At 38.6% G+C, this 12599-nt stretch overlaps 2 protein-coding genes across 4 annotated transcripts in view; both read right to left on the minus strand.

Annotated features, from left to right (window-relative positions):
• SYCP1 (synaptonemal complex protein 1) overlaps positions 1 to 2690 on the minus strand; it is a gene marked incomplete at its 3' end in the record, with an annotated part of 116966 nt that extends 114276 nt beyond the window's left edge. For 2 of the 3 annotated variants that reach the window (XM_081308781.1, XM_081308780.1), the window contains exons 1-4: positions 2033 to 2373; positions 755 to 839; positions 530 to 573; positions 99 to 155 (exon numbers count right to left, since the gene is read on the minus strand). In XM_081308781.1, coding sequence (XP_081164907.1) covers positions 99 to 155; positions 530 to 573; positions 755 to 839; positions 2033 to 2140 — 294 coding nt within the window. In that variant the 5' untranslated portion in view covers positions 2141 to 2373. Of the gene's footprint in view, positions 1 to 98; positions 156 to 529; positions 574 to 754; positions 840 to 2032; positions 2374 to 2526 lie in introns of those variants that run through there. The other variant, XM_081308779.1, reaches the window with a different exon arrangement.
• A 2628-nt stretch (positions 2691 to 5318) lies between these two features.
• The window catches only part of LOC308657382 (bile acid receptor-like), a gene marked incomplete at both ends in the record, with an annotated part of 34382 nt that continues 27101 nt past the window's right edge, over positions 5319 to 12599 (minus strand). Inside the window, 3 exons of the mRNA XM_081309030.1 lie at positions 5319 to 5566; positions 7833 to 7946; positions 8095 to 8245. Of these exons, the coding sequence (XP_081165156.1) occupies positions 5319 to 5566; positions 7833 to 7946; positions 8095 to 8245 (513 nt within the window). The remainder of the gene's footprint in view (positions 5567 to 7832; positions 7947 to 8094; positions 8246 to 12599) is intronic.

Genomic DNA, 12599 nt, shown 5'->3' on the forward strand with positions numbered 1-12599 from the left:
CAATATTAATCCCTTTGAAGTTTCAAAAGAAAGATATATATACAAATAATAAATCATACTCCAATTATAAGAAAGTTTATAAGAATAGGAAATCTAACCTCAAAATCAGAGCCTTTTAGTCCTTCCTGATAGTGGAAACTGCCAGAATTATCAACCTAAAAAAATTAATATTTCCTATAAAAAAATATTTGAGAGTTTCCAAATAACAACAATTAAAAACATAAGACTAGCAATCCAACAACTAAAGTTTTTTTTCTTCTTTAAATAAGCAATTCAGGGCTGGGGATGTGGCTCAAGCTGTAGCGCGCTCGCCTGGCATGCGTGCGGCCCGGGTTCGATCCTCAGCACCACATACCAACAAGGATGTTGTGTCCGCCGAGAACTAAAAAAATAAATATTAAAAATCTTTCTCTCCCCCCCACTCTCTCTTTAAAAAAAAAGTCATCTGAGACAAAGAAAAAATTATAAAAAAAAAAAAGCAATTCAATGCCTAAATAGATTATATCTATACACTCTATGATTAACTGACCTGCTCAAGCATGGGCAAAAAGTTAACTTTTTGTAAAGCAGGATCTGCAAGTTAAGAGACAACTAATATTAGATAAGCCAACATCTTATTTTAACATGAATTATTACTTCTAGCTTTAATATCAAGGACATCAACTTAATATTTATATTGTATTTTCAACAACTGGCAATGTATATAATAACATGATTCTCTATAAGATGATATATTGTTAGTCTAGGCTCCTACCTGAATCAATGTTTTCCCCATTTTTGGAGAGATTAGTTGTTGCAAAAGGAAAACCAAAATCATCTTCAATACACTTGTTGAAACTCTAAAAATACAAAAAAGTTCTTAAGTATATTGCTTCACACAACTGTGATATATAACAGTGAGATACACAAATATGTGATATATATCTGCTCAAAGAATTGACTGTAATTATAAATCCTTTAATATACACAAAGTTTAAAATACCAAATGCTTTTGCTGTGTTAACAAAGCAAAACTTTTAATTAGGTATTTTCACTAATAAAATGAAACTAATGTATAAATTAACACAATCTTTGTAGATATTTGTAATTATAATTTATTGGAGGGGGACCAGGGATTGAATTCAGGGGCGCTCTGCCACTGAGCCACATCCCCAGCTCTATTTTGTATTTTATTTAAAGACAGGGTCTCACTGAGTTGTTTAGCACCTCGCTCTTACTGAGGCAGGCTTTGAACTTTGAGTCTCCTGTGTTAGCCTCTCCAACCACTGGGATTACAGACTGGTGCCACCGCACCCGGCTAGATATTGGTAACTTTAACTAGTAGTATGGAATAATATTAGGAGTTTCCTTCATTATGATCTTCGCCTCAATAGAACTGAGAATTGTCTTCAATTGAAATAACATGTAAATGATATACTCTTTGGTTACAGCAGCCATAAGAAATTTTAAACTACAGCATATAAAATTAAAATATTAACTGCATCATTCCACCTCCAATGAAAAGTACATGCGAATTTTTTTTAATAATTCAATAGTAGAAAAAGCTGCTTTACGTGAGAAATTTGGTATAATTTCTCCTTTCCGTGAGACCTTTACTATATAAGCGAATTTCCATCTTTACCCTATCCACCAGGAAGCTCAGAGCAAAACCTGAGGCTCAGCCACAACACAAATTGTCACCCCTATGGAGGCATTTGTTCAAACATTTCTATTTTCCCTTGTAGAATTTTCTAATTTTCCCCTACTTATATTTTGCTGCAGGGGCCTTATAAGTTGCCTACAATCGTTTAAGGCAGGAGGTTAGATTGCCCGCGGAGGCTACGCAGCCGAGGTCTACAGCAGCAGCGACGCGTTCTCTCCTGCGCCCGGGGACCCCGCCCTTCATCCCGTGCGATGCTCCTGAAAGTCCTTAGGTTAAATCAGACCACACTTACCGAAAAGGGGGAGGGGGAATCACAAAATACTGCCACTCCAAAGTCCACTCTGCCTCTTCCGCCAGAAGCACAGGATGGCCACTCGCTTGCAAACTCACCTTGAAGAAATTGGCGTCCCCTCCCAGGGTCTGGGGCTTCACTGCCGACACCTGGCTGCTGCTCAGCCGCGGCGGCACGAACAGCTTGAAGGGCTTCGGCTTTTCCATTCCGTCCTCCAGCCCCGAGGACCTACTGCCCGGGAGGTGGAAGGCAGGCGTCCGAGGTGCCCGGGTCAGGGGACGGCAGGGTCTGCAAAGGGCGCGGCTCGCTCCCGGGGCTGGAGGAACGGCCCGCGTGCGCGACCTTCCCTAGGGTCCCGCCAGCCCCCCACCGCCAGCCGCCACGCCGGCCACCCACACCAGCTACCAAGTCGAGCCCCGCATGGCGGTGCCCGCCCGCGCCCTCCTCAGCGCCCCAACTAAAATGCAACGCACCGCCCGCCCACCACCGCCAAGGCAAGGGCGGCTGACGGAGTCGGGAACCGCCTTATTATCAGGTCGCCCTCGCCCCGGGTTCCATCCTCGGGAAAGGAACTCGGCACACCTGTCCTCACCTTTGAAGAACAAGTGGGTGGCCACGGGCTGGGTGCCACGTGAACTGCCGTCTATGAAGGCAGCAGAAAGAACCAATAGCTTCCGCCTCCGAACCTCGGAAAAGGCGGGAAATCGCCCCCACCAGGGCGGCCACACCCGACGGAGCGGGGCGGGCGACTGGCAGTTTAACGGCTAAATAACGGTCCTCCTCGGAGTAGGCTTCCGGGTCGCAGAACTTTGTCTCGCGAGATCTCCCTCTTCACGAAGAACAATTCTTTCCCGGATTCTGTTCCTTCGAAGAGTGGACATTCTGGAAACTTCTGCCTTTGTCAGAGACTGTCAGGCGCGAGAATAGACGAGCTGGGAAGGACGCGGCCCTGCCTGCCCCCTAAGCGCTCACAACCTTAGGAAAGTAGAAGGTGTTCAAATATATATATAGAAGGCTGTGCGCGCATTTAAAGGTGGGATTTATGTCGAGTCATGAAGGTGGCTCGGGTCTCTGGTCTTGTTATTGCGTCAGTCGAGAATAAAAGAGTGAATAGTTGGTTAGATGAGCCAGAGGGGAACCCTAAGAGGAGGCTAAGAGTCTTTGGGCAAAGGCGCTGGGGTTGAGAGAGAGAGACTCATGTTGACGCAGGTGTGCGAGGAAGACCAAGGCGGGAAAGCGCCCGAGGTGAGTGCAGAGGTGAGAGCAAGATGGGCTGGCCCGCCGTGCACAGGTGTTTGGGTTTAGACGTCATGGATGGGGATTTTGGAAGATTTTTTTTTTTTTTTTTTTTTTTAGTTATACATGAGCACAATCTCTTTGTTTATTTTTATGTGGTGCTGAGGATCGAAAACCGGGTCTCAAAAGCTCTACCGCTGAGCCACAACCCCAGCCCCAATTTTGAAGAATTTTGAATGGAAAGGGTGGTATGATCCGGTTCAGAAGAAAATCTGCATTGTGAAGAACGGTTTAGGAGTTTGGGAAGACAGTTTTAATAGCCTGGGTGACATGAGGACCTGGGGTCTGACGAGGGCAGTGGACATGAGGAGGTATCATCTGAAAAAGGTATTTAGGAAGTAAAACGAATGGTGTCTTAATAGAAGAGAGACAAGTCAAACACGAGTGCCTGGTTGCAGGCTTAGCTAAGAGAGAGTTCATTAGCATGGTACCTAGGTTTGAGCAATAAGATAATGCATTACATTTTGAAGATACTGGCTTTGTTAGAACTTTCTCCAGATATCATCTGATGCTTCTCCAAAGAACTTTAGCAGTTTTTTTTTAAACTTTTTAAAACTTTATTTTGTTTACTTTTTTTATGTGATTGCTGAGGATTGAACCCAGTGACTCACACATGCTAAGCAAGCGCTCTACCTCGGAGCCACAACCCCAGCCCTAGCAATATTTATACAAAAAACCCTTATTGTATAAATTTACTAGACAACAGTTTCTAATAAAAGTATAAAATTTTCCAATTGGAAATGATGATCCGGTTTGCCTCCTTCATTTGACATTTTTAAAAAATTGCACCTAGATGTCCTTTTGATAAGACACTCCTTCCAAGAAATGATGCCAATAATATACACAAAGTACCGCTAGGGACAATAATTGATACATATAATTGACACTTTTAAGTCAAGACTATAAATTCAATATTCCAATGTTTTAAAAAGTTTTACATAGTGAAAATTTTAACTGTGGTCTAGTTTTCTTTATTGAAAACCAAAATACTACCTCTAGTCATATAATTACTTAAAGTCACAGGTGTCACTTACTTTTACATTCTTTGGAAACAATTATGCCAACATAGTTTCTTGGTTCATGTATTTCATGTGAACTTTATTTTTAACATATTACCATCCTATACCTATAAAGACTAAACTATTTGTGGAAAGTCACTGTTTCTACAAAAGATGTTAGCAAAAATGTTAAAATGTTATCTCCCAGAATGAGAAGTAAATCATGCTAAATTTCCCAATTAAAACATTTTATTTATTTTTTAAGTGAATTTTATGGTATATAAATCATAACTAATTATAGACATTGTTTTTGTTGTTGTTTTATCTTGTTTTTGGAACCTGGAATTGAACCCAGGGGTGCTTTACCACTGAGCCACATCCCCAGCCCATTTTATTATTACTTTTTTTTTTTTAAAGAGAGAGTGAGAGAGAGAGAGAGAATTTTTTAATGTTTATTTATTTATTTTTTTTTTAGTTTTCGGCAGGCACAACATCTTTGTTTGTATGTGGTGCTGAGGATCGAACCCTGGCCGCACGCATGCCAGGCGAGCATGCTACGGCTTGAGCCACATCCCCAGCCCCCCAATTAAAACATTTTAAAGAGCTGTTCTTTTGATTTTTTAAGTATCTTTCATCACAAATTTTCCAATTTACTTTATTAAAGACCTCTTTTTTCAAAGACATTTAAAATGTTAGTTCCTTATTCCATCAATCTGGCGTTAATTAATGAGATAGAAATTGACTTGTTTTAATTACAATCTTTTTCACTAGATAACCTTTTTTATGTCTATAAATTATGTATTTTCAACTAAATGAAAAAGTAGAGTTTCTTCAGATGATAACTCTTATAGTAATTTTCTTTTGGAGAAAACATGCAGAAACAATAAGAGTTGCTTGTTTTGAGTCCAATCTTGAAAAGAATCGTAGGTGTCCATTTAGTGATAGAAGGATTTCACAAAACTTGATGAGTATTGATGATATCCATTTTATGGTGATACATTGGTAATATAGCTGTCATGTTAATGTTTTTCAAATTAGTCATCCAATTTAGGTACAGAAAAATCAAGACAAACCACAACATTCTAAAATTTCAGCAATGTGAGTACACATTCCATTTCTCAGAAAATAAATTAATAAATTTGGGGTGCTTTGTTTTCCAAGTGGTAAGTATTTCTGAGTAGTTGTGATTCAGAGTTCTCAGTTCAGTTAGCCTCCCTATGAGATGAGCAAAATGCTGTGGGTTTTCTGCATGGTGAATTTTTGAATATTTATACAAAATTTGTAAAATTGGTTCTTGTAAATTCTCCACTTGTTGCTTATTTTCAAGACATGGACGATCTGAAAAACATTATTATATTCATCTTAATGTATTTTGGAAAGTGGTAGAAGATAATTAATTCATTTTAAGACAATGCAGTTTTTAAATAACAAACGTTTGCTGAACCTTCAACATATGCCACGCATTAAGATAAGTAACTTGCCGGGCTGGGGTTGTGACTTAGAGGTAGAGCACTCACTCAGCAATGTGTGAGGCACTGGGTTTGATCCTCAGCCCCACATAAAAAAATAAAATAAAGATATTATGTCCACCTATAACTAAAAAATATTTTTTAAAAGGTAAGTAACTTGCCTCTGTGCATTATTTATTTAATCTTTACAATACTCCATTAGGGCTGGCTTGGTGGCACAGGCATGTAATCCTAACTACTCAGGAGGCTAAAACAGGGGATCCCAAATTCAAGGCCAGCCTGGGCAATTTAACAAGACCCTGTCTCAAAGTAAAATTTTTTAAAGGTCTGAGGGATGAGGTGCAGTAGTAGAATGCTTACCTAGCATTCCTGAGACCCTGGGTTTAATCCCTAGTACCTACAAAAAATATATTTGGCGGGGGGGGGTGTAAGTTCTATTTTTATCACCATTTCTCAGATAATCTTGAAACTTAGAGAATTAAGTGATTTTCATGAAGTCACATAGGAAGGAAGGGTCAGTGATTAGTTTTAAGAATATAAGAGCAAGCAAGGGCTTACTTGAAGTCTTAAATTATTAATTTCCCAAGACCAACAGTAAATAAAAAGCAAAGCTTCTTAAGAACTTGCCTATAAAATATAAGTGCCAACCAAGAATTTCATAGTGCTTGGACAGCATTTATTCATCTAGTCATTGTGCCAGAGATACAACAGTGAACATTATAGGCAAAATTTCTCCCCCTCATTGAGCTTATATTCTGGGTTCAGGAGAAGTAGGGGAGGAAAGAGGCATATACATATTTTTAAAAGTAAAAATACAACATAACAGATGTAATGTAAGGAAAATAAACAGGAAAAGAGATAACAATTTATTTTATTGTTTGTTTATTTATTTTTGGTACTAAGGAATTGAACCCAGGGTGCTTAACTACTAAGCCACATCCCCAGCGCTTTTTATTTTTTATTTTGAGCCAGGGGCTTGCTAAGTTGCTTAGGGCCTTGCTAAGTTGCTAAAGCTGACTTTGAACTTGCTATCCTCCTGCCTCAGCCTCCTGAGCTATTAGAATTACAGGTGTGCACTACCGCACCAGGAAGGGAAAGTAGCTATTTTTAAAAGACTGATCAAAGATAAAATGACACTTAGCAGAGATTCCAAATGGTGAAGGAGGGAGTCATATGTCTATCTGGAGGAAAACATTTCCAGGCAAAAGACTTATCAAGCATAGTAGAACCTGTGGCAAGAAAATTCTTGAAATTTCCATGGAACATCTGTGTCAAAAGCAATGTGCTAGGCAACTCTGTTGGGTCCCCTCTCACCCTGAAAGAGTTCTGTTTATATACACACTTAAATAAATACTACTCTTACACTCATCCTGGGGAAAAAAAAGGAATGTGCTAGGATGGAGTAAAACAGAGATAACAGTAAACAATAATAGAAAGAACTGTAGTTTTAATCTGTGTAAAATGGAAGTAATTGAAGGACACAACAGAGGAATGATCTGACTTATATTTTGAAACAATTCCCCTGGCTTCTACATAAAGAATAGATTCTAGAGAAGCAAGCACAGAATTACGAAAGTCAGTGAGGAAAGTAGTTTTGATTAGGGTGTTAGCTAGAGATAGTAAGAAATCATTAAGTTTTAGATATATTTTGAGGATTTAGCCAAAATGATTTGTTTTGTATTTGATATGGATGTAAGAAAAAGAAAGAAACAATTTTGGTTTATGCAGCTTAAAGATAGCAATAACAGCTGGGGATGGTGGTTCACACCTGTAATCCCAGTTACTGGGGAGTGGAGAGGACAGACCTAAATTTGACCATAGAGAACTCATGAGTAAGAGGAGACAAATAGAAGCAGCAGCATAGACAACCCTGTTAAAAATATTTTTTCTATAAAGTGGAACAGAAGAATGGAAGAAAAAAATGAATGGGAATGTGAGGTCAAGAAGGCATTTTTTTAAGATACAAGAAATTACAACATGTTCATAAGCTTAAAGGAATGCTCCCATAATAAGAAAATTATGGTAAAACAAAATTGGTGCATTTGGATGCAAATGATAATTTAATAACTACCAACTTTATGATTTCATTGCCAAAATTTAATCCAGGCGTTTACTGCTTGCTGTATGGTTTTTACCTGAAAAAAGCACAGCCATTGCTGCAAGTAAAGCATATTCAGTATTAGTTATATAAAGTCCGCTGATTCTTCTGTAGAAGTAAAACAGTGAGGTAATAAATTCTTCAGTAATACCTATGAAGATTAATATAAAAACAGATTTTCATTTGAACATAGTGCAGAATCAAATATTATTTTCTCAACATAGTGTAAGAAAATGAAACATTATGTCTAACAATTTTTTTATATCTTATATAATAGTTTGTATTATGTGTAATATTACCAGTTAAAGTAGCCGAAGGACAGTCTTCATTCCAAAATTTGTCCATAGAATAAATAACACTTCTATCACCACTCTGATTGTGACCATTCAATGTATGAGCTGCATGATTTGATAGTCTCATAGTACCTAGTAAAAGGGAAAAATATAAAGCCTGACTTTTTTCTCTTTATATAGATAGTAAATTAAATCTCTTTCAGAATCCAGAATGGCAGTTAAATGAGAAACATTCTGAACAAATGGTAGCTCATATTTATAGAGAGAGATTGTATAGAAGGCCCTCTAAATGTGTTTTCCATGATGCCATATGCTAAACACAGTGGCTTTTTTTTTTTTTTTTTTTTTTTTTTGGTGTTGAGTATTCAACCTAGTGTCTTACCACTAAATTAAGTCCCCAGCCCTATTTGTTTTTATTCTGAGACAGGTTCTCCATACATTGCTGAGAGTCTCAGTTGCTGAACTTGATCTTGAATTAGTGATTAGACTATCCCCTGAGTCACTGAAATTACAGGTGTTCACTACTGCCCCCAGCAAGGATGACTTTCTTTAGGTTGGATTCAAGATGGTAGACTAGAGGAAGGCTGCATACATGTTGCTCTGTGACCTTTGATTCAAGGAGCAGAAATACTGCTTCTCTGCAAGGTGGGTCAAAGAGGGATTTTACTAAAACTCAATATTGGACAGTCAGTGTTTTAGAGACTCAGAAATTTGGGTCCATTAAGAAAGAAAAAAAATTACATTGGAGTCAAGCTTGAAGGCTATGGAAAATAACATCCCCCAAGAAAAGAGAAATGACAGCCACCAGGGAGAAAAGGAGGACAGTGTGATCGGGGAGGGGAGGAGAGGAAGGCAAACATTAGGCCCTGAGCTATGGGCTTTCATCCTTTCTCAAAGATATTTATCCCAGTAACAAGGAGTTTCACGCTTTTACAACTGTTTCCCTGAGATGAGTTTCAAGCTTTTACAGCTGTTTTCCTGAGTTAGATTTTAACCTGCACAACTAGTTTCCTGACTGCCCAGCCAGCACATCCCCAGTCTCTAATGATTAAGTCACACTAAACATTCTGCTATGATTAACTCTCATTAAAACCTACGAAACACAGACCTCCTCTTGTAAACAGTCACCATTTTCTCCCCTGAAAATATGCCATGTGCTTAAAAAGGCAGCTTGCTGATCTGTGAGGTCTGCTCCCATTTTTAGTTATTTTTGCTTACAAAGCTGGTTTGAGCAGCAGCAGTAGCAGTGCTGGTTCAACACAGGAAGGAGAATTCAGAGAAACACAATGGACAGATTTAGTATAGAAAATCCGAAGAGCAGAAAAACAGCCTTCCCTTAGCACTGTACACTGGTGACTGAAAAGCACCTCATGTTTCCCAACTGACCATGGAGAGCTGAGGCAGTAGCTATCTTGAGGTGGCCATGTTGTAGCTGCTGCTGAGGAAACAGGAGATTTAAGCAAAGATGGGTTCACAGTCCTGGCAAGTGCCTGCCTCATGACCTAGAGAAGATCATACTCAGGGGGATTGAAATAAGAAAAGTGAAAGGGTCAAAACTCTGGCAGCTCATGAGAATAGCTGAAGTTATAAGTGTGAAAACACTCAGGGACTAAGCTTGCGAAGACTGGAAAGGCTGTATTTGTGAGCAGCAGAGTAGGTGAAGGATTGGCTCCTGGATCCATTAACAGAATCCTATGGAGACTCCTGAGATCCAGACTCTCAGCAGAAACTGGCAACTAGCAGGCTTTAGGGGTATGTTGATCTAATCTCTCCAGAGCAGATGCCACCCAATAAAACTTGTGAGGCCTAATTAGACCTAAACTCCACCTTCTAGAACTCCACTCATAGAACTCTGCAGCAGTCCCACCCTGGGAATACATCTTTTCGTCTGCTAACAAATTCTATTGTTCCTTCTTCCACTCTTCCTTTAATTTTTTACTTCTATTTTTTCTACTCCTTCCTTATACCATCATATCCTACATCTGTTCTGCATTCTCTCTATTCACATTTTGAAATTGTAAACTCTTTTTTCAGCCTTCCTATCACATTTTCGTTCATCTTAATTAACTGCATTCTTAACATCTTTTAGCACTAGTTAGTTTGTACAATGCCTGCCCCCACCACTAATGCTATTGCAGTTATTACTGCTGTGAATGTTATAGTTGACCTGTAGTTTGATTTAATACCAGATATAATACAGGGTTACTTACTGTTTTTTCTGATGGCAATTGCTGGGATCCTACCATTTCTTGGTTTTTGTGGCAATTAATTTATAGATGTCATAGTAGGAACCAAGTATTTAGTTAATGCTGTATATTGTTTGCATTGATTATTGCTATTATTTGCTTCCCCCTAATTGGTGAGGTACTGGAAACCTACAGGGATACTACAAGTTCACAGGGTAGAAATTCTGCTGCTGAACTAAATTCAACCAAAGACAGCACACCTTGCTCCACTTGAATTATTGACACTCAATCTTCAGCTATACTTCACCTCAAATAATAGAAAAGACAAAAACCCAAATGAAAGACCAGGCCCCAAGTAGAAACAGCTAGATGTGAGCCCCCATATCCCATCTATGGACATCCATTAACATAGAGGAAACAGTGAAATAACAGAAAGCCTGTGGATACCACATATATGAGGGGATCTCAATCCAGATCACTCTAGGACACTTTAGCAACTGAAGAATGTGCCCTAAGAAAGGAGCAATCAATGCATCAACTGAGCAAAAGAGCAAGACCTGTGAAAATAGGAGAAAATAGGCAAACAAAATTCCTCCAAAATCCACAATCCCACAACAAAGGGACCTACTGATAGTGAAGTAGATGAAAACCCAGAAAAAGATTGTAAAAAACAGCCAGGTGCTATGGTGCCCACCTGTAATCCCAGCAGCTCAGGAGCCTGAGACAGGAGGATCACAGGTTTAAAGCCAGCCTCAGCAATGGCAAGGCAATAAGCAACTCAGTGAGAACGTGTCTCCAAATATAATACAAAATAGGGCTGGGGATGTAGAACAGTGGCCAAGTGTCTCTGGGTTCAATCCCTGGTACAAAAAAAAAATAACAGAAAAAACTGATTATCGGGGCTGGGTTGTGGCTCAGTGGTAGAGTGCCTGCCTAGCACGTGTGAGGCCCTGGGTTTAATCCTCAGCACCACATAAATAAAATAAAGATATTGTGTCCAACTACAACTAAAAAGTAAATATTTTTTTAAAAGCTGATTATCTCATGTTCAATGAACTAAAGCAAGAATTAAGGAAGGAATTAAGAGAGCAAACATACGAGATAAAGTCCATTTTAATAAAAATAGAAATAGTGAAAAGAAGCCAAGCAGAACTCCTATAAAATAAATACAAGATTGATCTAATTATAAACTCACTTGAAGATATCAGTAACAGACTAGATGGCATAGAAAATAGAACCTCAGGCCTTGAAGTCAGAATTTCAAGCATTGAAGACTGGCTATATGATCTTGAATACACAGAAGGCAGTAAGGGGAAAAAATATAGAACATGATCAGAATATATAAGAACTCTGGGACAACTTAAAAGATCAAACCTGAGAATCACTGGGATAGAAGAGAACTCCAATGGAGATACACACCAAAGGAATAAAGAACATTTTCAATGAGACTTTCATCAGAAATAATTTAGACATCCACATACGGGACACTTAAAGGTCCCCCAATAGCCAAATGAGAAGCTTACTGATACATATCATAAGCAAAATGCCTTACATAGAAAATAAGGAAAGAATATTTAAAACTGAAAGAGAGAAATAACAGGTCACATTTAAAGGCAAACCAATATGGCTCACTTCTGATTTCTCTACTTAGACTCTAAAATCAAGGAGGCCCCGGAATGAGATATCCCAAACCCTAAAAGAAACCAACTGTCAGCCAAGGTATAATCAGCAAAACTTAGTTTCAAAATAGAGGGGGAATAAAAACATTCCATGACAAGAATAAACTAAAAGAATTCATGATCACCAAACCAGCACTACATGGAATACTCAAACTATACACATAGGAACAACAACAACAAAAAAAAAATTTCCATGCCTGGTGTGGTGGTGCACACCTGCAATCCCAGTGACTCCAGAGTCTGAGGCAAAAGGATCATGAGTTCAAAGCCAACCTCAGCAAAAGCAAGGCCCTAAGCAACTCAGTAAGATCCTATCTCTAAATAAAATTTAAAATAGGGATGTGGCTCATTGGCCAAGTACCCCTGAGTTAAATCCCCAGTACAAAAAAAAAAAATTCAAAAACCCAAACACAGTGGAAGTTCAATAAAATAATGATCCACTAAATGAAAAACAATACAGGATTAAAATATAGCCAAAAAAATGGCAGGAAACCATGAACACATATCCATACTAACACTAAATGTTAATGATCTCACTTTCCCAATTAAAAGATACAGATCAGCAAAATATATCAAAAAACAAAACCCAACTATATGCTGTTTACATGAGATGTTATCTTATAGGCAAAGACACCCACAGGCTAAA

The sequence above is a fragment of the Spermophilus citellus genome (assembly GCF_964194105.1).
Source record: "Spermophilus citellus genome assembly, chromosome: 9".
Taxonomy (NCBI): domain Eukaryota; kingdom Metazoa; phylum Chordata; class Mammalia; order Rodentia; family Sciuridae; genus Spermophilus; species Spermophilus citellus.